General features: G+C 35.3%; 1 protein-coding gene across 8 annotated transcripts in view; it reads left to right on the top strand.

Annotated features, from left to right (window-relative positions):
- Positions 1-21,995, top strand: part of ECT2 (epithelial cell transforming 2) — a 58,804-nt gene extending 36,809 nt beyond the window's left edge. For all 8 annotated transcript variants that reach the window (XM_060393610.1, XM_060393604.1, XM_060393583.1 and 5 more), the window contains 7 exons: positions 1,594-1,672; positions 2,077-2,196; positions 4,865-5,003; positions 6,304-6,458; positions 13,837-13,944; positions 14,958-15,104; positions 20,713-21,995. In XM_060393610.1, coding sequence (XP_060249593.1) covers positions 1,594-1,672; positions 2,077-2,196; positions 4,865-5,003; positions 6,304-6,458; positions 13,837-13,944; positions 14,958-15,104; positions 20,713-20,802 — 838 coding nt within the window. In that variant the 3' untranslated portion in view covers positions 20,803-21,995. The remainder of the gene's footprint in view (positions 1-1,593; positions 1,673-2,076; positions 2,197-4,864; positions 5,004-6,303; positions 6,459-13,836; positions 13,945-14,957; positions 15,105-20,712) is intronic.
- The last annotated feature ends 475 nt before the right edge of the window (positions 21,996-22,470 follow it).

Here is a 22,470-nt window from a genome sequence, read left to right as displayed (position 1 = left end):
CAGTGTGCAGGCTCCTTATTGCAGTGGCTTCTCTTGTTGGCTCTAGGCATGCAGGCGTCAGTAGTTTCAGTGTGTGGGCTCAACAGTTGTGGCACTCAGGCTTAGTTGCTCCTCGGCATGTGGAATCTTCCCAAAACAGGGATCAAACCTGTGGTCCCTGCATTGACAGGCAGATCCTCAACCACTGCTTCCATGGAAGTCCTGAAATAGAGTTTCTTAAAATACTTGTAAGGAGCTCCTGTGTAGAAACTACCAGCTGTAGTGAAAGGATCTAGCAGTAGAATAATGCTCAAATTAATGGATATGAGCTTCTGTTGCTACTGAAAGCATTATGCATATTTTGGTTTTTGCTTATACTTGTATTTTATATGTTGATCAGCCAACTGTCATGCCTTTGGTTTTTTATTTTGGGATCAGGATAGTAGTGTTTTTCAATACTTTGTAGTTTAACATACACATTCTTTACCTTGATCCTTTCTACAAACTGTGAATTATGCAGTCAGTGTTAACATATTTTCATAAAAGACGCTTTTAATTTTGTTGATTTTTTTTTCTATTATTTTTATAGTCACTAGCTCATATCTTTTGATTTCCTTTTTTCTGCATGCTTTAGATTTAGCTTGCTCTTCCCGCCTCCCCCCTCCATGTGTCTTAAAGTAGAAGATTAGGATATTGATTTGAGCTTATTTTTTTAATTGTTTACTAGCTATAAATTTCCCTTTAAACACTACTTTAGTCATGTTCTTGGTTTTTGTTTTTAGCTGAAACTATTTTCTGATTTCCCTTGTGATTATGTCTTGACTTATTGGTTCAGGAGTTTGCTATTTAATTACCACATATTTGTGAATTTTTGAAGTTTCCTTTTGATACTAATTTTCTAATTTTACTTCACCATTTATAGAAAATATGCTTTATATTATTTCAATCCTTTTAAACTTCCTGAGGCTTATTTTATGGCTTAACCTGGTGAAGGTACCATGTACACTTGAGAGGAATATATTGTGCTCTTACTGGATATTTTCATTATTTTACTTTTAGACTATTCATGTCTTTGGTGTAAAATGTATCTTTTGTAGATGAGATATAATTAGGCTTGCATTGTTTGAGACAGTGACTTGAAAAACCTCTTTCTTTATACTTTGCTGGGTTTTTTTTTTAGTTATTTCGGGCAAAGTATGTATTTTTCCTCTTATTCCATCTTGTCTGGAAGCAATAGTCTTAATTTTTATTTCAGTGAAATGATTAGCATATAATTTGGGAATGATTTGCATAAAACCTTACCTGAACTTAAAACTTCTGAACTTGCAGTTTATACCAGTGTAATGTATTTTAGGAAGTGTATGATGAATATAGTTTAAAGTGAGAGAGAGAGAATATAGTAAGGAGTATAAAGCAAAACTTACTTTTCTGAAGGATTCTATGAAGAAATTTTTAATGTAGTGGGATACTTTTAGGGAATATATTAACTGATATGGTTATCAAAATTAAGACATATTCACATGGAGGGATTTTTGTGTGTGTGTGTGACACAAGATGTGTATATATACAGTTTTTATGGTCTGTTGTTTTAAAAATAACTTTATTAATTTTCAGCCATATTAATGAGGATAAGAGAAAAACAGAAGCTCAAAAGCAAATTTTCGATGTTGTTTATGAGGTCGATGGATGTCCAGTAAGTATTCATTTTTGATGATTGTCGACTTATTCTTTTTGTTCTTTTTGTTTTTGTTATAGTTGACCCTTGAACTACTGGGAGTTAAGGGCACCAACCCCCTGGCCAGAGTAAAAGAAAATCTGCATATAACTTGATAGTTGGCACTCTGTTTCTGTGCTTGTGTATTCATGGATTCAACCAATCATGGGTCATGTAATACTGTAGTACTTATTTACTAAAAACGAAAACCTGTGTAAGTAGACTAGTGCAGCTCAAACCTGTGTTGTTCAGGGTCAGCTGTATTTAGATTCTGCCAGTTATAATATAAACAGAATCTTGGCACAACTTTCTTTTTAATTATAACTTTAAAAAAGTATTTACCATGAAGTAATCTCTTTTATTAATATTTTCAATCTATTCAGGCTAATCTTTTATCTTCTCACCGAAGCTTAGTTCAGCGAGTTGAAACAATTTCTCTAGGTGAGCTCCCCTGTGACAGAGGAGAACAAGTAACTCTCTTCCTCTTCAATGACTGCCTAGAGGTAAAGTTGTCCTTAATACAGTGTAATAACACTGCTGTTTGACTTCATTGAATCTTTAAAACTAAGCTTTGATTGAAACAATAAGTTTTAATTAAATTAATTGATTAAAGAAGTTTAAAGTAAAGTTTAATCACTTTTTTGATGAGACCAATTGTTGATTTAATGCTATTAATTGAATGCTTTTAGGAGAGGACCTAACATTAAGAAATATGATATTTTTTCATAACTTCAAATCCATGTCAAAATGAAAATTTAGTTTATTTCCTTGCAAATAAATGCCTAGATTAAGAATTTTAGGAACTTCTTGTATATATGTATATTCCTTCAAGATTTACAAAATAATTATGACTTCTTTTTAAAATTAAGTACATTTTCCCAGCAGAGAAATCTGTATTTTGTTGAAGATGGACATAACTTGATTATTTAATATAATGAATTACAATCCCCTGCTGATGAAACTATAGCCCACCGGGCTCCCCGTCTATAGAATTCTCCAGGCAAGAATACTGGAGTGGGTAGCCATCCTGTTCTCCAGGGAATCTTCCCAACCCAGGGATGGAACCCAGGTCTTTATCCTCTTGAATCTTTGGAGAGTTGTGGCTTGCTTTAAATTTTTTTATTTTACTTCCCCTTCAGTTTTTGTGATGTCTTCTACAACTGGCTCATTGACTTACCTTGCACTCTAATTCGTGCCATTGGTCATTCCTTGTAGCCTCCAAGTCTGTTATCTCATAGCTTGGCCTCTTACTTCCTTCATCTTTCCTGAATTCACTGACTTTTTTTCTACTCTCTCTTAGTCTCCATGTCAAAATCACATTAACTATAACAGTTCTATTTCTAACATTCAATTTGGAGCCCAAATTTTGGACCTTTAGATTTATAAGCTCTTATTCTTTAGCTTGTTTTTTTTTTTTTTTAACACCAAAACTCAGAGCAAATTTGGAATGAAGAGAATGGTAAATGTTAGAAACATTTAAAATGAATAACATCTGAACTGACATCACTTAGATATGACAGGTGATGTATCTGTATTTTGAGTTCTTACCTTGATGGACTAGCATTTGTTTCATCAGTATTAATACTTGTCATTGTTTTTCCTTTTTAAAAATGAGCCTTAAAATTATTTATTTTACTTAGCTAAATTAAAAGTACATTCAAATATTACAGTGGAAGTTAAAGAATTACTTTTTTTTGCCACATTAATATAAATGGGTTTTTAATATTTGGTATGTATCATAGATCTGTGTCATATTTCTGCATCAATGTGAATGTGATACTGACTGCCTTTTGATCTTTTCTCATTAACCAACACAGATTTCAGCCTTACTTTGTCATATTCATCATGATGAATATGACCAATCAATCTCAATTCATTAAGCAACTTAATCTAAATTATTTTGTGTTAGTGTCTTTTAGTAAATAAGCTCAAATGGTCAAGAATCCACATGCAATGCAAGAGACCTAGGTTTGATCCCTGGGTTGGGAAGATTCCCTGGAGAAGGGAAAGGCTACCCACTCCAGTATTCTGGCCTGGAGAATTCCATGGACTTTTTATAGTCCAAGGGGTCACAGAGTCAGACATGACTGAGTGACTTTCACTTTCATAAGCCCGAAAGAGATGTTCTTTTAAAAAGACAAAATAATATACTATGATTTCATAGAAATGAAAAATTTAAAGACCTTATAAAATTCTCAGAATTTATATACATCATAAGTCACAGGATCCTTTCTGATTTTGCTCCTGTCTTCTCCAGCAATACTTTATCTGTCTCTCCTTTTGGTGAGTTCCCAGTTTAATTAAAGTTATATCAGCACATTGACTTTATAATTTGCATCAGTTTGTAATGTATTGTTACTTTGATTTTCATATTTCTCAATAGTATGTAAGTGTCATGAGACCCAGAACCATTTCTATATTATTTGCTCCTTTATCCTCAGTTCCTTGCATGGGATCTAAGATAACTGTGAATTCTGTTTTTAAACTGAAGTCAGTTATTTTTTTGAACCCAAGGAAGTGATCCCAGAGCAACTATTCCCCTTTCCGAATTCAAGGCCATTTATTGAAGATTCCTTCATCCTTTGATCCCATTATTTCTCACAACAATTCTTCTAAGTTCTTTCACACCTCTGTAATCTTTTCCATAGATCCTGTTTTCCTGACTTTTGAGCTCTTTTCATATTAATGTGAACATTTCTGTTACATAGTTACATGTATGAATTGGTCACATAGTAACTATGCTGCTGCTGCTGCTCCTCCTAAGTCACTTGAGTCGTGTTCAACTCTGTGCAACCCCAGAGACGGCAGCCCACCAGGCTCCCCCATCCCTGGGATTCTCCAGTTAAGAATACTGGAGTGGGTTGCCATGTCCTTCTCCAATGCATGAAAGTGAAAAGTGAAAGTGAAGTCGCCCAGTTGTGTCCAGCTCTTAGCAACCCCATGGACTGCAGCCCACCAGGCTCCTCCGTCCATGGGATTTTCCAGGCAAGAGTACTGGAGTGGGGTGCCATTGCCTTCTCTGAGTAACTGTGCTACTTACAGATAATTTTAGAATGACTGATACTTAATGAGCTGCATATTGATTTATGTGACTACTGCCATTTTATTTTTAAGCATTTGGTCTTTGTTTTTGTTACTGACATCAACTTTTTTTTCCCCCCCAATAATCAGATAGCAAGAAAACGACACAAGGTTATTGGTACTTTTAGGAGTCCTCCAGGCCATACCCGACCCCCAGCTTCTCTTAAGCATATTCATCTAATGCCTCTTTCTCAGATTAAGAAGGTGCTAGACATACGAGAGACAGAAGGTATGGTCATTGGATAAACTATTGGCTAAATAAAAATAGTGAATATTCATTGAAGGTTTAATTCCCTTATATGTATATTTTTAAACTGGTAAATTATTTTTCAATATTGTTGATTAGTTCTGGCAAAGTAGTTGTTCTTTACTTTTATCCCACTACATTTCTAGGAACTGATTTGATTTTTAATTTTTTTCAAATGAAAGTACTATTTCATTCTGTAGAATATCTTCATCTCTTAAGATACAAAGAGCTTTTAAATGGTTACATGGGTTAAAATAGTGCCCATCCTCCCCATTACCACACCAAAACTTATTCCTTCAGAATCCAAAAGCAGTTGTAGTCTATTACCTGTGCTTCCACATCTTACAACATTCCCTGTTACCAGAGCCTGCATTGTGAGGGATGCATTTAGGATATTACCAGAAATAGATATGCATGAGTAACTATGGTAGACTCAACGTGGGCTCATATGTGTATTAAGGAAAGCTTTTACTCTAAACTTTGGGAATGTTAAGAAAGGGTTCTTTGAAGGCTTGAAATTGGCAAAAGTTTATACCTACCATAAGCAATATCATTTTTTAAAATAGTAACTAATGATATGTATGCTCGGCAATATTTTGCTTGTTTAAGCATATATTTTTACCATGGAAGCTGGTTTTAGCACTGATCCTATCCTCTAATGAAGGAAAGCTTTCAATTTATGAGAAACAAAGAAAACTTGAATAGCAATTTATATTGCTCTCTTTACTCAGTTGTCAAATTCTGGATTTATTAAGGGCTACATAGAGCATTTACTTAAATCGTCTATATTTTTTAGATTATAATTTTGGAAGACTTCATTGTTTAAAATAGGTTCTGTTTTAGCATCTTGATCACAAAACCTTTTGTAACAGTTTAATATTTGAGTATTTCTTTCAGTTTAAGTAGGTTGAATTATTGAATTATTCTTACAGTGTCACTTTAAAAATGTAAATTCTAGAATTCTAAGAAATGATCTAATTTTTTAAAGCTTCATTAAAGAAAATATTAAATGTTATGGAAAGTACTGCTTACCTAACAACATTAAGTTATTATTGTTGATTCCTCACATGGTATGTCCTATTATTTCCAATGTTTCAACATAATATGATGCTGCTCTTTGTCCAATTAAAAACTAAGGGAACAGGAAAGATAGAGATAATTTACTGGGTAGAGAAGAGAGAATTCAGTGGAGTTTTCTTGCTCTGAGGGAACTAAACTTGTGTTAAATCTGTCATTTTCCAAGGAGTAACTTGTAGTGTTTGTGATTATTCTGGAACCCTAGATTGCCATAATGCTTTTGCATTGCTTGTGAGGCCACCAACAGAGCAAGCAAATGTGCTGCTCAGTTTCCAGATGACATCAGAGGAACTTCCAAAAGAAAACTGGCTAAAGATGCTATGTCGACATGTAGCCAACACCATTTGTAAAGCAGATGCTGTAAGTTCTTAAGCTACTATTGTAATGAAGGTTTAAACTCCATGGTAATGTACATACTAAACCTGTATGTTTCTAATGACTTGTTAATTATGAATACAAGAGAGTTTTAGTTTTGTGTTTATTGAGGAAAAAGTTGTTTTGGAAAAGATGGTTAAAAGTATAGACACATGCAACATTTTTTGAATCCCTAGCTTACAGATAGGCCCTCATAGCCTTAGAACTTCTGTGGCTCTGCTTTAGTGAAGCTTTTGGAACTTGCATTTTCATTTATGCTCTTTGACTTTACTATTTGTGGGAGGATATTTTGTTCTGTTATTCTTTTATCTTATTGAGAGTAATATGGTGAGTTGCTTTTCCTGTCAGGCAAGTTGCCAATCCAGTTTTATCAGTGCAGTCTCTTAAAATCAAAAGCCATTATAAATGTATAATCCCTTTTATCCTGTACAGATTAAAGTAAAGATATATGAGAAAATCAAAATCAGGTAGCTTGTGATAGATCTTGGATGAAGTCTAGGTCCATTTAAAGATAATTTGATTTCATCATCATATATGGGAAGGATATGTGATAGATATTGATCCCTTCATATTTGCACAAATGATATATTAGATGGAGGAGAATGTATAAATAGATGACCCTTTTCAGTATAGTAGATTGCCTTGGACATTTCCTGTGGGAATAAAATGTGTATTATAGTTAAATATGATCTTCAAAGACATTGAAGTATGATTATTATTATTTATAAATACTTGATTAAGGATAGTTACATAACTGTTTAGAAAAATTAAGAGACTTTAAAGAAATTTTTTCAATTGAAGTCTAGTTTATTTACAGTGTTGTGTTAGTTTCTGGTATATAGCAAAGTGATTCAGTTATACATAAATATTTATATTCTTTTCCATTATGGTTTATTATAGGATACTGAATATAGTTCCCTGTGCTGTACAGTAGGACCTTGTTGTTTATCCATTTTATATATAGTAGTTTGTATCTGCTAATCCTAATGTATTCCTCCCCCACGCCTTTTCTGCTTCGGTAATGATAGAAAACATATGTCTTTGAGTCTGTTTCTGTTTTATAAATAATTTAATTTGTGTCATATTTTAGATTCCACATATAAGTGATATTATATAGTATTTGTCTTTGTGATTTACTTCACTTAAAATGATATAATCTTTGTGTGTGTGGGCACGTGTGTGCTCAGTCATGTCCAACTCTTAGTGGCCTCATGGACTGTAGCCCATCAGGAGGTTTCCCAAGCCAGAATACTGGAGTGGGGTGCCATTTTGTACCCCAGGAGCTCTTCCCAACCCAGGGATCAAACTTGCATCTCCGGCATTGGTAGGTGGATTCTTTACCATTAGTTCCACCTAGGAAGCCCACGATAATCTCAGGTCCCATCCATGTTACTTCATGGCATTCTTAAACTATTTTTTATGGCCGAGTAGTATTCCATTGTGTATCTATTCCACATCTTGTTTATCCATTCAGCTATCATGTTGCTTCCATGATTTGGAAATTGTAAGTTGTGCTGCTGTAAAATTTATTGTAATTTGTAAATTGTGCTGCTATAAACATTGGGGTACCTGTATGTTTTTGAATTATAGTTTTCATTGGATATATGCCTGGGAGTGGGATTGTTGGGTCATATGGCAACTCTATGTTAAGGTTTTTTGGTTTTGTTTGTTTGTTTTTATTGTTTATTTTCAGGTTTTAAGGAACCTCAGTACTGTTACCCTCTCTGCCTTTGTTATTTGTAGACTTTTTAATGATGGCCTTTCGTTCTGGTGTGAGGCAGTACCTTTTTGTAGTTTTGATTTTCATTTTTCTAATAATTAGTTATGTTGAACATTTTTTCATGTTCTGGTGTCCATCTGTATGTTTTTGGAGAAGTGTTTATTTAGGTCTTTGTCTAGTTATTGATTGAGTTATTCTCTTGTTATTAAGTTGTATGAGCTGCTTCTATATTTTGGAAATTAATCCCTTGTTGGGCACATTGTTTGCAAATGTTTCTCCCATTCTGTAGATTGTCTTTTCTTTGTATGGTTTCCTTTACTGTGGAAAAGCTTTTAAGTTTATTAGGTCCCATTTGCTTGTTTTCACTCTTTTTTCTGTAGCCTTGGGAGACTGATCTAAGAAAACAATTGGACTTTTATGTCAGAGAATGTTTTGCTGATGTTCTCTTCTAGGAGTTTCATCGTGTTATGTCATATATTTGGGGCTTCCCTGGTGGTTCAGATGGTGAAGAATCTGTCTGCAGTGCAGGAGACCCAGGTTCAATTGCTGGATCTGAATGATCTCCTGGAGAAGAGAATGGTGTTTATTGAGTTTATGTATGGTGTGAGAGACTGTTCTGACTTCCTTGATTTATATGCATCTGTCCAGCTTTTCCAACACCACATTGAAGAGACCTTTTTTTTTCCCCCCTCAATTCTGTACTCATGCCTCCTTTGTCAAGAGTATATAGTAGTTTCAAGGTATCTTCTGATTTCCTCTTTGATTCCATCATTGACTCTTTGATATATATATATATATATATATATATTTTTTTTTTTTAGTAGCATGCTTTTTAGTTTCCATATAAATTTTTTTTTTCTTCTCTAAGGTTGACTTCTAGTTTCATGCTATTATGTTCAGAAAAGACGCTTGAAATAATTTCTGTCCTCTTAAATTTGTTCAGTCTTGTTTTGTGTCCTAGTATGTGGTCAATCCTAGAGATTGATCTATTTGCACTTATAAAGAATGTATTCTGATTTTTCAGATGTAATGTCCTGAAAATATCAATTAAGCCTACCTTTTTATTTAATTTAAGATCATTTATTTCATTTAATGAAATTTATTTCATTTAAGATCTCTGTTGCCTTTTTCATTTTGTCTGGAAGATATATCTGTTGATGTGAATGAGATGTTAAAGTCTTTTGCTGTTGTATTCCTGTCAGTTTCTTCCTTTATGTCTGTTGATACTTGCTTTTTGTATTTAGGAGATGGTGATGGACAGGGAGGCCTGGTGTGCTGCGATTCATGGGGTTGCAAAGAGTCGGACACGACTGAGCGACTGAACTGAACTGATATTGCATATGTTAACAAGTATTAAATGCATGTAATGTCTTCGTCTTGTATTGACCCTTGTATCATTACAGAGTGTCCTTTTTTATCTTTATGACTTTTGTTTTACAGTCTGTTTTGTCTGGAATGAGGGTTGCTAGATCTGCTTTGTTGTCATTTCCATTTGCATGAAATATCTTTTTCAGTCTCATCACTTTCAATCCATGTGTCATTGGCCCTAAGGTGTGTTTCTTATAGGCAGCAGGTTGTAGGCTCTTTTTTTTTTTAATCCAGTCTGCCATTGTCTTTTTATTAGAGTGTTTAGTCCATTGACATTTAAGGTAATTATTGATAGATATGTATTTATTCCATTTTAAGCCTTATTTTCCAGCTGAGTTTATACTTCTTCTTTGTTCCTTTCTGTTTTCCCTGTTTTGGTATGATGGTTTTCTTTTGTATGCTTTTTTCTTTTCTTTTACTTTTTGTGAACCTGTTACATGGTTTTGATTTGTGGTTACCCTGGCTATCAAGTGTGTTAACCCACAACTATATTGACTTGCTGTAGACTGATAGTCATATAGGCTCAAACACATTCTTTAAAAAACTACATTTTTATACTCTCTTTCCCCACATTTTATGATTTTGATGTCCTCTTTTACATCTTTGTATTTACTCTTTTGGTGTTAGTGGTAGTTATCATTACTTTCAGAAAAAATTATTTTATTTTTTAAATTTGCGTACTAGTTTATGTAAGTGATTTTCTTTCCAATTGTGATTTTTCTCTTGATTTTCTTTTCAGTTGTGATTTTCTCTTTCATGCAGATATTTTTTTTCTTTATTCTACTTAGAGAAACCTTTGAATATTTCTTTTAGGATAAGTTTAATGTTGCTGTATTCTTTTTAGTATTTGCTTATCTGAGAAGTTCTTTGTCTCTCCCTATTCTAAGTGATAATCTTGCTGTATAGAGTGTCCTGGGTTGCAGGCTTTTCCTTTGTAAGACTTTGAATAAATATATCCTGCCACTCCCTTCTGGCCTTCAGTTTCTGTAGGTAGAGATATCAGTTGACAGCCTTGTGGAGGGAGGTATTCTTTGTAATTAACTGTTTTTCTCTTCTGCCTTTAGAATCCTCTTTATAACTTTAAATTTTATTGTTTTAGTTATAGTATATCTTGGTGTAGGTCTGTTTGGCTTCATCTTGTTTGGGACCCTCTGTCCTTCCTATACATGGGTTTCCGTTTCCTTCCTTAAATTTGGGACATTTTCAGCCATAATTTCTTCAAATATATTTTAAAATTCCTGTTCTCTTTTGTTTTCCTTCTGGGATTCCTATTATGCACAGATCTGGATACTTTATATTATTCCATAGGTCATATATATATATATATATATATGTATGTATGTATATATATATTTTGTATTTCTGTCTGCTCTTTTAGTCTGATAATTTCCACTATTCTGTCTTCCAGATCACTTATTAGTTCTTCATTATCCAGCTTGCTGTTGATTGCCTTTAGTTCAGCTTTTGTCTCAGCAAATGAGTTTTCTACTTTTGATTGACTCCTCTTTATATATATATATACATATATTCTTTTTTATTTTACAATAATCTCTATTTCTATCCATATCATTTCTTAACTCCTTCGGTATTTTCATTATCTCCTTTTTGGACTCAGGATGTGGTAGACTGGAGATATCTGTTTTATTGTTTGTTCTTTCAGGGGAATTCTCTTGGTCTTTTAATTGTGTGGTTCCTCTTCTTCATTTTACTTTTATTTCTCTGACTCTGAATTAAGGAGAAACAGTTATCTACCGTGGTCTAGAAGGGCAGTTTTTATGAGGGAGTGTCCCTGTGTAGCCTTTGTGAGTGTAATATTTTTGAGCAAAGAGTGTTTCTAGTATGGGTGCCTGCCATAGTTTTCCTCTCTGTGTGTTACTCATTAGATTGTTATCATGATGCCCAGAGCCTGCACTGGATGTTGAGTGTGGCCTCCTCTTTGCCCTGTGGTTGTTACAGCTCTGTCTGGGGCAGGGTCTGCCCACCTTTTGGATAGATGCCCCAGGTCTGTTTCTGAACTCCAGTGTGAGGTAAATAGGACTGGAATGCTCCCACTGGGAGAGATGCTACCCAATGAATATTGGGGAAGGACTTGTCCACGGGAAAGTGCACTCTGTGATTTTGCCTGTCACTATTGTGCTGGTTCACAGAGTACAGTCTTTAGCATACCCCTTGGTCCCACCTCAGCTGTGGAGATTTAGATAGTTAGCTCTGGTAACCCTCAGGTCTTCTACTCACAAAGCTAATAGCACAGATCTGTTGACACAGAACTACTGAGGTCAGGCACTGGGACAAACATGGCTGGGTTGAGCACCTGGACCCGCCGTAGCTGTAGGAGCTACTGAGTCAGCTCAGACCCTCGGCCTACCTCTCTGTGTGAGTGCTAGCAGAGCCTATTATCTCTAGACCTGCTCCAGCCACAGGAGCACAGTAATCTACACCAGTGTCCTACAGGCACTGAGTTTACCAAGCCATCTCAGGCACATAAATTCATGAGCCATGGGAACATTAAGGTTTCAGCCCTGCTTTCTAAGTTGTAAGGCCACTGGCAATTGGCTAGGATTGCATCCTTGCCTCTGTGAATGAGCAGCTGGGCCTGTTGTGAGCACACTGAGAATGAGGCTGCTATTCTGTGCCCTACCCTTTCTTTGAGCTTGCAAGTTAACAGTGGGGGTTCAGTGGCAGATCCAGTCTCCTTTTTGCACATGCACCAGATTGTAGCTTGGATCACACTCCAAGCCCCTTCAGACAGTCTTCGTGCAGGCAACTCCAGTCTTCACCCCAGGTCTGACCTTTGAAGCCCAGATTTTAGCAGCCAACCTTCTCAGATGGCTCAGAAGGTAAAGGATCCACCTACAATGCAGGAGACACAAGAGACCTGGGTTAAATCCCTGTTCAGGAAAATCTGCTCAAGAAGGAAATGACAACCCACTCCAGTATTCTTGCCTGGAAAATCCCATGGACAAAGGAGCCTGGCAAGCTATAGTCCAAAGGGTTGCGAAGAGTTGGACACAGCTGAGCACCTGTGTCCACCAGCAGACATACCTCTCAGGCTGAGGATTGCAGTGAGATGGCCTGGGCCTTCTTTGCAGGTCTCCCTCTGTTCTACTTGTTGCAGACCAGTTGCTGTATTCTCTCTCAAGCCTCTGAAGCTCTCTTTCTCTCCACACTGATCTCCCCTGCTGGTGAAGCGTTTTCCTGTGTCAAGGAACATTTCCTCTTTCATAGCTCCCTCCCAGGGGTACAGATCCTATCCCAATTCCCCTTTTCTTTCTTTTCTCCTACCCTGTTATTTGGTGATCTTTCTTGCATTTTGGTTTTATGAGCTCTTCTGCCAACATTTAGCAGGTATTCTGTGAGCTTTATTCTACATACACATATGTCTGTGGAAGGAGGTGAGTTCCATGTCTTTCTATTGCACCATCTTGCTCTGGTCCTTGATTTGTTTTGTTTTGTTTTTTTTTTCTAATTTCTGTGGGCCAACAATATATTGTTATAAATAAAGGATTGCTCCACACGAAGGTTCATTGAAAGAAATACAGTACTAGTGCATACAACAGAATGCTGGCTAGGAAAATAATGGAGACAGCTTTTTGTAAAGCCAAAAAACTGTTCATTATAGGGAAGAATTTTTTCTCATAGTGCTAGGTAGCCATATATAAAATGGATCTCTGCAGTATAGTGATTTCCTACTATAGAGATTATTCCTAAATTTATCACAATGTCCAACTAGATGGCTTTTGCAGTCTTTTATAAATTTATAACTATGATCTGAAGTGTAAACAGTAATGGAAAAATGCTGAAAATAAAATCTATTGAATTACTAGCCGCAGAATGGCTAGTAATTCTAGAATGGGAATATAAACAATTAAAGTATTTCATAAAGTAAGATTAACCACAAGGTGGCAGCAAACATTAAACCTATATCCTAATTTATACTATTTTAAGCCACAAAATTCTTCCCAGTTATAAAATTTTGTTACTAAAAAATGTTTATAAATTCAGATATTTGGGGACTTCAGTTGAACTCTCTCTTACATTTCAAATAGTATATTTTAAAATGCCCTGATTTGGTGTCTTTTCTTTTGAGAACTTTTGCTGTGTTGAAGAGAAAATATTTGTATACTCACATATGCACTGTAAAAAACAGCAAAAATTTTGAGTAGTTTGATTTATATAAGCACCTGTGTGTGCATGTTAGTTCTTACAGGTTTGATTTTAGGAACAGCTGTGTATTTTTATTTTATTATTTTAAAAATTAATATTAATTTTCAACAGGAGAATCTTATTTACACTGCTGATCCAGAATCCTTTGAAGTAAATACAAAAGATATGGACAGTACATTGAGTAGAGCATCTAGAGCAATAAAAAAGACTTCAAAAAAGGTAAATCTCAGTGACATTATTATTCACCGTGTCTCCAAAATGTATTTTTCAGAGTATATTAAAATAATATAGCCATAGATGTCAGTGTGAAGGTAATACATAAAACAAAGTTGTTTTTTGGTTTTAGGAAATGGCCTGCAGAGATAATAGTTAAACTTAGCAAATTCCTTGGCACAGTAATTGTAACAGCTTTTGTAACCCTTCCCATTCTAGTTAACTGTGATATTTCTGATGGTGTTTTAAGTATATGTGCATTCATGTTAGAAATTGCCTTAGATATTTTTCAGCAAAGGGCACACCATAGAGTCAGGAAACCTGGGATCTGTTCCTTACCATAGTAAGTTTCAGACTTCTAATGATGAAGATAACTTTCCTACTTACCTTACCTTACCTTATCGAGGTTGTTCAGGACTATACAAGAGGACTATACAAGGACTATATAAGTTGGTAATAGGTTTTTTAAAAGTAGAATTAGAGTTTTAATTTTATAGGTAAATTAATAGCCAGAGTCTATTGTTCAGTTTATAAGTTTTTGATTGTTGTTTTCTTTGCCTACTTTAATCATCATTGTATCTCTGCATTTAACATGAATGATATATAGTAGATAAACATTAACAATGGTGATTCAAATGAAGTCCTACCCTTTTTCAATTAAATTGAGGTTTAAGTGGCTTTGGATCAACGATCTCACAACTGAATTATAGCAGAATTAGACAATAGCAAGGTTTCTTCTCATGCCAAATTTTCCCTCCTACTTTCTCCTGCTGGACTAGTGTTCTATGAATGCAAGATGGAATAATCCACAATATACTACATTTTCACTGCTTTGTCCAGAGATTCTCATTCTGTCATACACTTTTTATAGAAAAAAGTATATGGCAGAATTCCTCCATATTTTTTATAGAAAAACTTTTAATGTGAATTTGGCTTTGTTTTACATATAATTGTTCTAGTCAATTATATATTAGATTTATCTAGGTTTTTAAATTGATTGTATCTTGTTTTAATTCTAGGTTACAAGAGCATTCTCTTTCTCCAAAACTCCAAAAAGAGCTCTCCGAAGGGCTCTTATGACATCCCAAAGTTCAGCAGAGGGAAGAAGTCCTTCTAGCAATGAGAAGCATGTAATGAGTCGTCTGGCTAGCACATCATCATTAGCAGTAAGTGATTTTGATTTAACAGGCTAAATAACTTCAAATTTATCAAGTTGGTATAAAATTTGTTGACTTTTTAAAGGTGGAATTCTTAAATTTCCATCAATTTTTTTGATATATCTAACCTCATTGTTGGGTTAAGATAATTTAGAAAACCTCACTTAGTGAATTAGAGACTTACTTAAAGTGTACTTTATTTGATATGAAATTTTATTGGGATTGAGATGTTAATCTCTGAGAAAGAAATGTTTTTCAGTCTAGCCTATCACTTTACTGAGGTACAGAATGATAGTTCTATTTATAGATTGGCTCCAATAATATAGCAGAGACTGAGTTTTATTTCCTTTATTATTTCTGTGAATAGATCATCACTGAAGTGAGTATCAAAAGGTGTTATGGGTTCTAAATTCATGTGTTTATTTTTAAATGCTTCCTGAACAACCCAAATTCCCAATGGTGTCAGAATTATTAGACATTTAATTAATATTAAGGGCATTTCTGGAAAAGGTCAGTTTTCATTCCAATTCCAAAGAAAGGCAATGCCAAAGAATGCTCAAACTACCGCACAATTGCACTCATCTCACATGCTAGTAAAGTCATGCTCAAAATTCTCCAAGCCAGGCTTCAGCAATATGTGAACCGTGAACTTCCTGATGTTCAAGATGGTTTTAGAAAAGGCAGAGGAACTAGAGATCAAATTGCCAACAACCGCTGGATCATGGAAAAAGCAAGAGAGTTCCAGAAAAACATCTATTTCTGCTTTATTGACTATGCCACAGCCTTTGACTGTGTGGATCACAATCAACTGTGGAAAATTCTGAAAGAGATGGGAATACCAGACCATCTGACCTGCCTCTTGAGAAATCTGTATGCAGGTCAGGAAGCAACAATTAGAACTGGACATGGAACAACAGACTGGTTCCAAATCAGGAAAAGGAGTACGTCAAGGCTGTATATTGTCACCCTGCTTATTTAACTTATATGCAGAGTACATCATGACAAACGCTGGACTGGAAGAAACACAAGCTGGAATCAAGATTGCCGAGTGAAATATCAATAACCTCAGATATGCAGATGATACCACCCTTATGGCAGCAAGTGAAGAGGAACTAAAAAGCCTCTTGATGAAAGTGAAAGAGGAGAGTGAAAAAGTTGGCTTAAAGCTCAACATTCAGAAAACGAAGATCATGGCATCCGGTCCCATCACTTCATGGGAAATAGATGGGGAAACAGTGGAGACAGTGTCAGAGTTTTTTTTGGGGGGGCTCCAAAATCACTGCAGATGGTGACTGCAGCCATGAAATTAAAAGATGCTTACTCCTTGGAAGAAAAGTTATAAGAGTAGTTATAAATATAAACGATAGTATATTCAAAAGCAGAGACATTACTTTGCTGACTAAGGTCTGTCTAGTCAAGGCTATGGTTTTTCCTGTGGTCATGTATGGATGTGGGAGTTGGACTGTGAACAAGGCTGAGTGCCGAAGAATCAATGCTTTTGAACTGTGGTGTTGGAAAAGACTCTTGAGAGTCCCTTGGACTGCAAGGAGATCCAACCAGTCCATTCTGAAGGAGATCAGCCCTGGGATTTCCTTGGAAGGAATGATGCTAAAGCTGAAACTCCAGTACTCTGGCCACCTCATGTGAAGAGTTGACTCATTGGAAAAGACTCTGATGCTGGGAGGGATTGGGGGCAGGAGGAGAAGGGGACGACAGAGGATGAGATGGCTGGATGGCATCACTGACTCGATGGACGTGAGTCTGAGTGAACTCCGGGAGTTGGTGATGGACAGGGAGGCCTGGTGTGCTGCGATTCATGGGGTCTCGAAGAGTTGGACACGACTGAGCGACTAAACTGAACTGAAGGGCATTTCTAACATATATTACTGTTACTAAATAGTGATGTATCTATCCTTTGTAAAAATTATTTTTAATATAACTTACTATGGTTAAAAAACGCAAGTGACTGTCATTTCTTAGCTATATGTTCTTCAGCAAGTTTCCTATTGTCTCTTATCCCCAATTTGCAGATGAAAGAAAGGAGTACTTACCCTGTGTTGTTATTGTAAAGGGTAATTACACAGACTATCTCACATATATGATGTGATTATTTTCTCAGAGGCAGTTTGAGTAGTAGTTAAGAGCAGGAACTCTGAAACTCTTAAGTTCAGATCCCAGTTCTGCTGTTCACTAGCTGTATGACTTTTGTCAACTTATTAAAGATCTTTCTGTTTCAATTTCACTGTTTATAAAATGAATATAAAGTAGTAGTTGTAAGGATTAAGTAAGGTAGTATACAGAAAGTGCACAGGGGTAATACCTTGGTGTTTTATAAATGGTTACCTTTAATTATATAAAATGTATACAAAAAGATATATAATGCTCAATAGCTTATTTGTTATAAAGCTAGTTAAGTCTTTAGTTAATATACATCAAAAGTTATAGCTTATTATGAGTATGTTTATATAGATTTGTAATCAAGATTAACCTTCCAATGGAAGAGAAATCATACTTGGTTGACAATATAAATTCTTTGCAAAGATGTTAGTTAATGAAAAAAAGTATTGAAATTGACAAAATACAGTAAACATTCATTTACTAAAATTAGATTGTAAGCTTTCTGAAGCCCAGTGCACTATCCCTTTTTTATTTCCTGCATCTGTTGTAGCTATTATAAATATTACTGCTTTTCAAATGAAGATAATTGGATTTTATAGAAAAAATTTGGGAAATTAATATATATTACTTATGGCTGGACTGGAAGAAACATAAGCTGGAATCAAGATTGCTGGGAGAAGTATCAGTAACCTCAGATATGCAGATGACACCACCCTTATGGCAGAAAGTGAAGAGGAACTAAAAAGCCTCTTGATGAAAGTGAAAGAGGAGAGTGAAAAAGTTGGCTTAAAGCTCAACATTCAGAAAATGAAGATCATGGCATCTGGTCCCATCACTTCATGGGAAATAGATGGGGAAACAGTGGAAACAGTGTCAGACTTTATTTGGGGGGGCTCCAAAGTCACTGCAGATGGTGACTGCAGCCATGAAATTAAAAGATGCTTACTCCTTGGAAGAAAAGTTATGACCAACCTAAATAGCATATTCAAAAGCAGAGACATTACTTTGCCAGCTAGGGTCTGTCTAGTCAGGGCTATGGTTTTTCCTGTGGTCATATATGGATGTGAGAGTTGGACTGTGAAGAAGGCAGAGCACCGAAGAATTGATGCTTTTGAAGTGTGGTGTTGGAAAAGACTCTTGAGAGTCCCTTGGACTGCAAGGAGATCCAACCAGTTTATTCTGAAGATCAACCCTGGGATTTCTTTGGAAGGAATGATGCTAAAGCTGAAACTCCAGTACTTTGGCCACCTCATGCGAAGAGTTGACTCATTGGAAAAGACTCTGATGCTGGGAGGGATTGGGGGCAGGAGGAGAAGGGGACGACCGAGGATGAGATGTCTGGATGGCATCACGGACTCGATGGACGTGAGTCTGAGTGAATTCCCGGAGATGGTGATGGACAGGGAGGCCTGGCATGCTGCGACTCATGGGGTCGCAAAGAGTCGGACACGACTGAGCAACTGAACTGAACTGAACTTACCAGTTTTATGTAAATAATATAAATAAGTACCTAAAGTATCTTTAAGACATTCCTGTCCTCTTCTCAATTGCCTATTCTGTTCTAACAGATTACCCGTTCTGTTTCCACAAGCAATGTAATTGGATTTACTAAGCATGGTTATGTTCAGCTCTCAAAGTCTACTGGTGCGCACTGTCAAAACTCCTGGTTTTGATCTGTACTTCATTCTGCCTCATGAGCTAGTTTTTCAGAGATGCTAGAAGGAAATTCTGAGTTTTCAAATTTCAGAAAAGTTCTATCCAAGCAAGCTTTGATATTTGTGAAGAATTAGGAGATATGTCAACCAGTAATGGAAACAAGCCTTGTGAAGTCTAATGTGAGCTTATTAGCTATTTGAAATTTGTATTTATTATGAAAAAAAGAGAATATTTTTCTCCACTGAATCACTTATTAGGTGTGAGGGCTTTTGAATTCACAATTTTATAACTGCTTTGAAATCACAACAACTTAGGCTTAATGGAGTTTCTCTGTTTATTGGCACATAAAACTATTTTGCAAGATAATTTACTCATAAAGCCTGAAAAAATCAGTCCCATTAGAGATTTTCTTATTTATGGAAGTAATTACTTAAAAATAGTAGTAATTGTCCTATGAAGAGGATTTATATTCCAAATATGATTCTTAATCTTAGAATTATGACATTTGTGTAAAATTTGTGCTTTTAATATGGCAAGTGATAAAGGTTTTACCTGAGGAAAATGTAAACTTTTATACAATCTACTTAAATCATTGCTTTGCTGTCACTTGAATGTTAATACTTTATACTAACTCAGCTCTTTAAACTCTTCAAACCTTGTTGATGAGAACTTACAGCTAGCTGCCTTGTTGGCTCTAAGTTTGTGTGTGTTAGTCGCTTAGTCGTGTCCTGCTCTTTGTGATGCCATGGACTGTAGCCGACCAGACTCCTCTCTGTCCATGGAATTCTCCAGGCAAGAATACTAGAGTGGGTTGCCATTCCCTTCTCCAAGGAATAGTTAACCATTCATGTCTGTTAATGGAGAAGGCAGTGGCACCCCACTCCAGTACTCTTGCCTGGGAAATCCCATGGACGGAGGAGCCTGGTAGGCTACAGTCCATGGGGTTGCTAAGAGTCAGACATGACTGAACGGCTTCACTTTCACTTTTATGCATTGGAGAAGGAAATGGCAACTGACTCCAGTGTTCTTGCCTGGAGAATCCCAGGGACGGGGGAGCCTGGTGGGCTGCCGTCTATGGGGTCGCAGAGTTGGACATGACTGAAGCGACTTAGCAGCAGCAGCGTGTCTGTTAAAATAGTACTTTTCATAATTTGTTTTGATTTATATCCCCTCTTAACTTTTTGGTATTGTTTCTTTGTTATTAAAAATTCTGATAATATTTAACTTTGACACTCTGAAATAGTAAAGTTTAGACAGCTTAGTATATTCTCTATTATAATCTCTATTATCAGAAGCACTGCTGTTTTGCTTAGTTTTATTTGAAGCAAAATCATACATACACACATATTAAACATGGGTTGAATACATAATATAAAAACTTTTTCAGAGTATATGGCTTTTAATTTAGAAAATTATTTCACATGAAGTAATTTTACTCTTCTTAATTCTGCTTATGATTAAGAGGAAACCGCTGTGGTTTGTCTTTTTAACCTTGAAAATTTGTCTTCTAATTTATAATTTTAAAAAGACCCCTGAAACACTAAATCATGTATATCTCACAGAAGTACCACTACTAGCAGTAAGTATATATCTCTTTCATTTAAGTTAATATGCAGGAAACTAGTCTATCCATTTTTCTTGTTTTCAGAATGCTAAAATAGTTCTATGTGTTCTCCCAACCCTTCCCTCCTAATTTTAAGTTTTTGTTTCTTTTAAGAGTTTCGATTTTCAGGTGTCTTACTTGTTATGATAATTTGTAAAATGCAAAAGTAGTATGTATGATACTAAGCTATATCTTACTTAAAAGAAAAAATACTTAAGTATAAAATATTTGTCTTTACAGGGCATCCCATCTCCCTCCCTTGTCAGTCTTCCTGCCTTCTTTGAAAGGAGAAGTCATACTTTAAGTAGATCTACAACTCATTTGATATGAAGCTTTAAAAAAAATCTTAATTTGTATGAAGTTATAAACACCTCATTCTCAAATAAGAAACTGACTTAAATGGTACTTACTGTTAGCACTTAGTGAAAGCTGGAAAGAAGGTAACACTACACTACGCCATTTTATTTTTCTCTTTAAAGAGTGAGGTTAACCTCTGACATTTTTTGAGTTAATTCATGTAAAAAGTTATTGATTTTGGTGTAATTTTTCTCTTTGTTGAATCCAGTTGAAGACCAGTCATTTAAGTTATTCATGATATTAATAACTTTGCCACATGATACAGTAAATAAATTTTATTGTTTGATGCCAAATACTGCTGTAAATCTCTTTGTATAGTGCCCGTGAATGAATTTTTAGAAATAAATATGTATCTCAATTTGTTCAGAAATTAAGTGATATCACAAAGGAAAACATGCATAGATCTCTGAATAGTGGGTTCTTGGTTCACATACTCTGTTCAGTTATTTAACTGCTCCTTTTGCAGTTTATTTTATAAATAAAGATATCGCATGTGGATTTTGAAAGATTTGCCACTATTGACAAGAATAACAATTAAAGGAGGTGGTTTCAGAATATACTTGCAAATTGAGATAAGGACAGAAGGATTAAAAAATCATGTATATTTTGCACAAACATGATACTGATGTATACTTGTTTAAGGGCCAGTGTACTTATGGTGATTTTAGCCACAGTTCACTTGATTTAGTTTGATAGTGTGTGGAATTTTATTTGGAAAGATAAGACCATGGGGACATTGTGGTTTATACTCTTTATGAAATAATTCCTAAGTTGGCTAATCTGCTGTAAAATGCATAGATATGTGTATGGTTAAATTTTTATTGTGGCCTCATAATTAAATGTAAAATTGAAATACACTTACTTGCTGTTGTAAAATATTTTTCAAACTCTGACTTTGTCTTTCATAATAGGGTGTTTTTTTAAGAGTACAAAATAATCAAGTTCCTATGAATAAATGCATTGTTATTTCCTACTTGTTTAGGGAGTACTGCAAATGTTTGTCATTTAACAATTTTCAATTATCTGTTATAATACTTTGACTGACTGTATAGATTTTTTTCTATGCCACATATGTACCACTTTTAAATAGTGAATGATCTTTTATTGCTATATTTTAAAAGCAGTTGTATTAGGAAGAACTTTGTAAATAAATGTCTAAAACTCAAGTATATTTTATGTTTCATATTTTAAACAGTTCTTTTATACAAATTTTCATAGGCCAGTATGAATGCTTTTATCAACCTTTGCTCTGTTGTGTATTTGTTTCCATATTTATTTGCTTATTCCTCCCTCTATTAATATTGGGCAGTATGTAAGTTTTAGGTGTCTTTAATCTGGAATCTACTTTGCAGAATGTAGGTAGTGAATGCTATGATAGTTTATATAAAATAATGTGTTTATAAGCATCTATGCATTTTTTTCTGGGCTTTCCTGGGGTGACTCAGTGTAAGGAATATGCCTGCCAATGCAGGAGACACAGGTTCAGTCCCTGGGTCAGGAAGATCCCCTGGAGAAGGAAATGGCAACCCACTCCAGTATTTCTGCCTGGAGGATTCCATGGACAGAAGAGCCTGGCAGGCTACAGTCCATGGGGTCACATAGAGTCGGACACAACTTAGTGACTAAACAACAACTTGATTA

Source organism: Ovis aries, chromosome 1 (assembly GCF_016772045.2).
Source record: "Ovis aries strain OAR_USU_Benz2616 breed Rambouillet chromosome 1, ARS-UI_Ramb_v3.0, whole genome shotgun sequence".
Lineage (NCBI taxonomy): Eukaryota > Metazoa > Chordata > Mammalia > Artiodactyla > Bovidae > Ovis > Ovis aries.
This window is presented reverse-complemented; position numbering and strand designations above follow the sequence as displayed.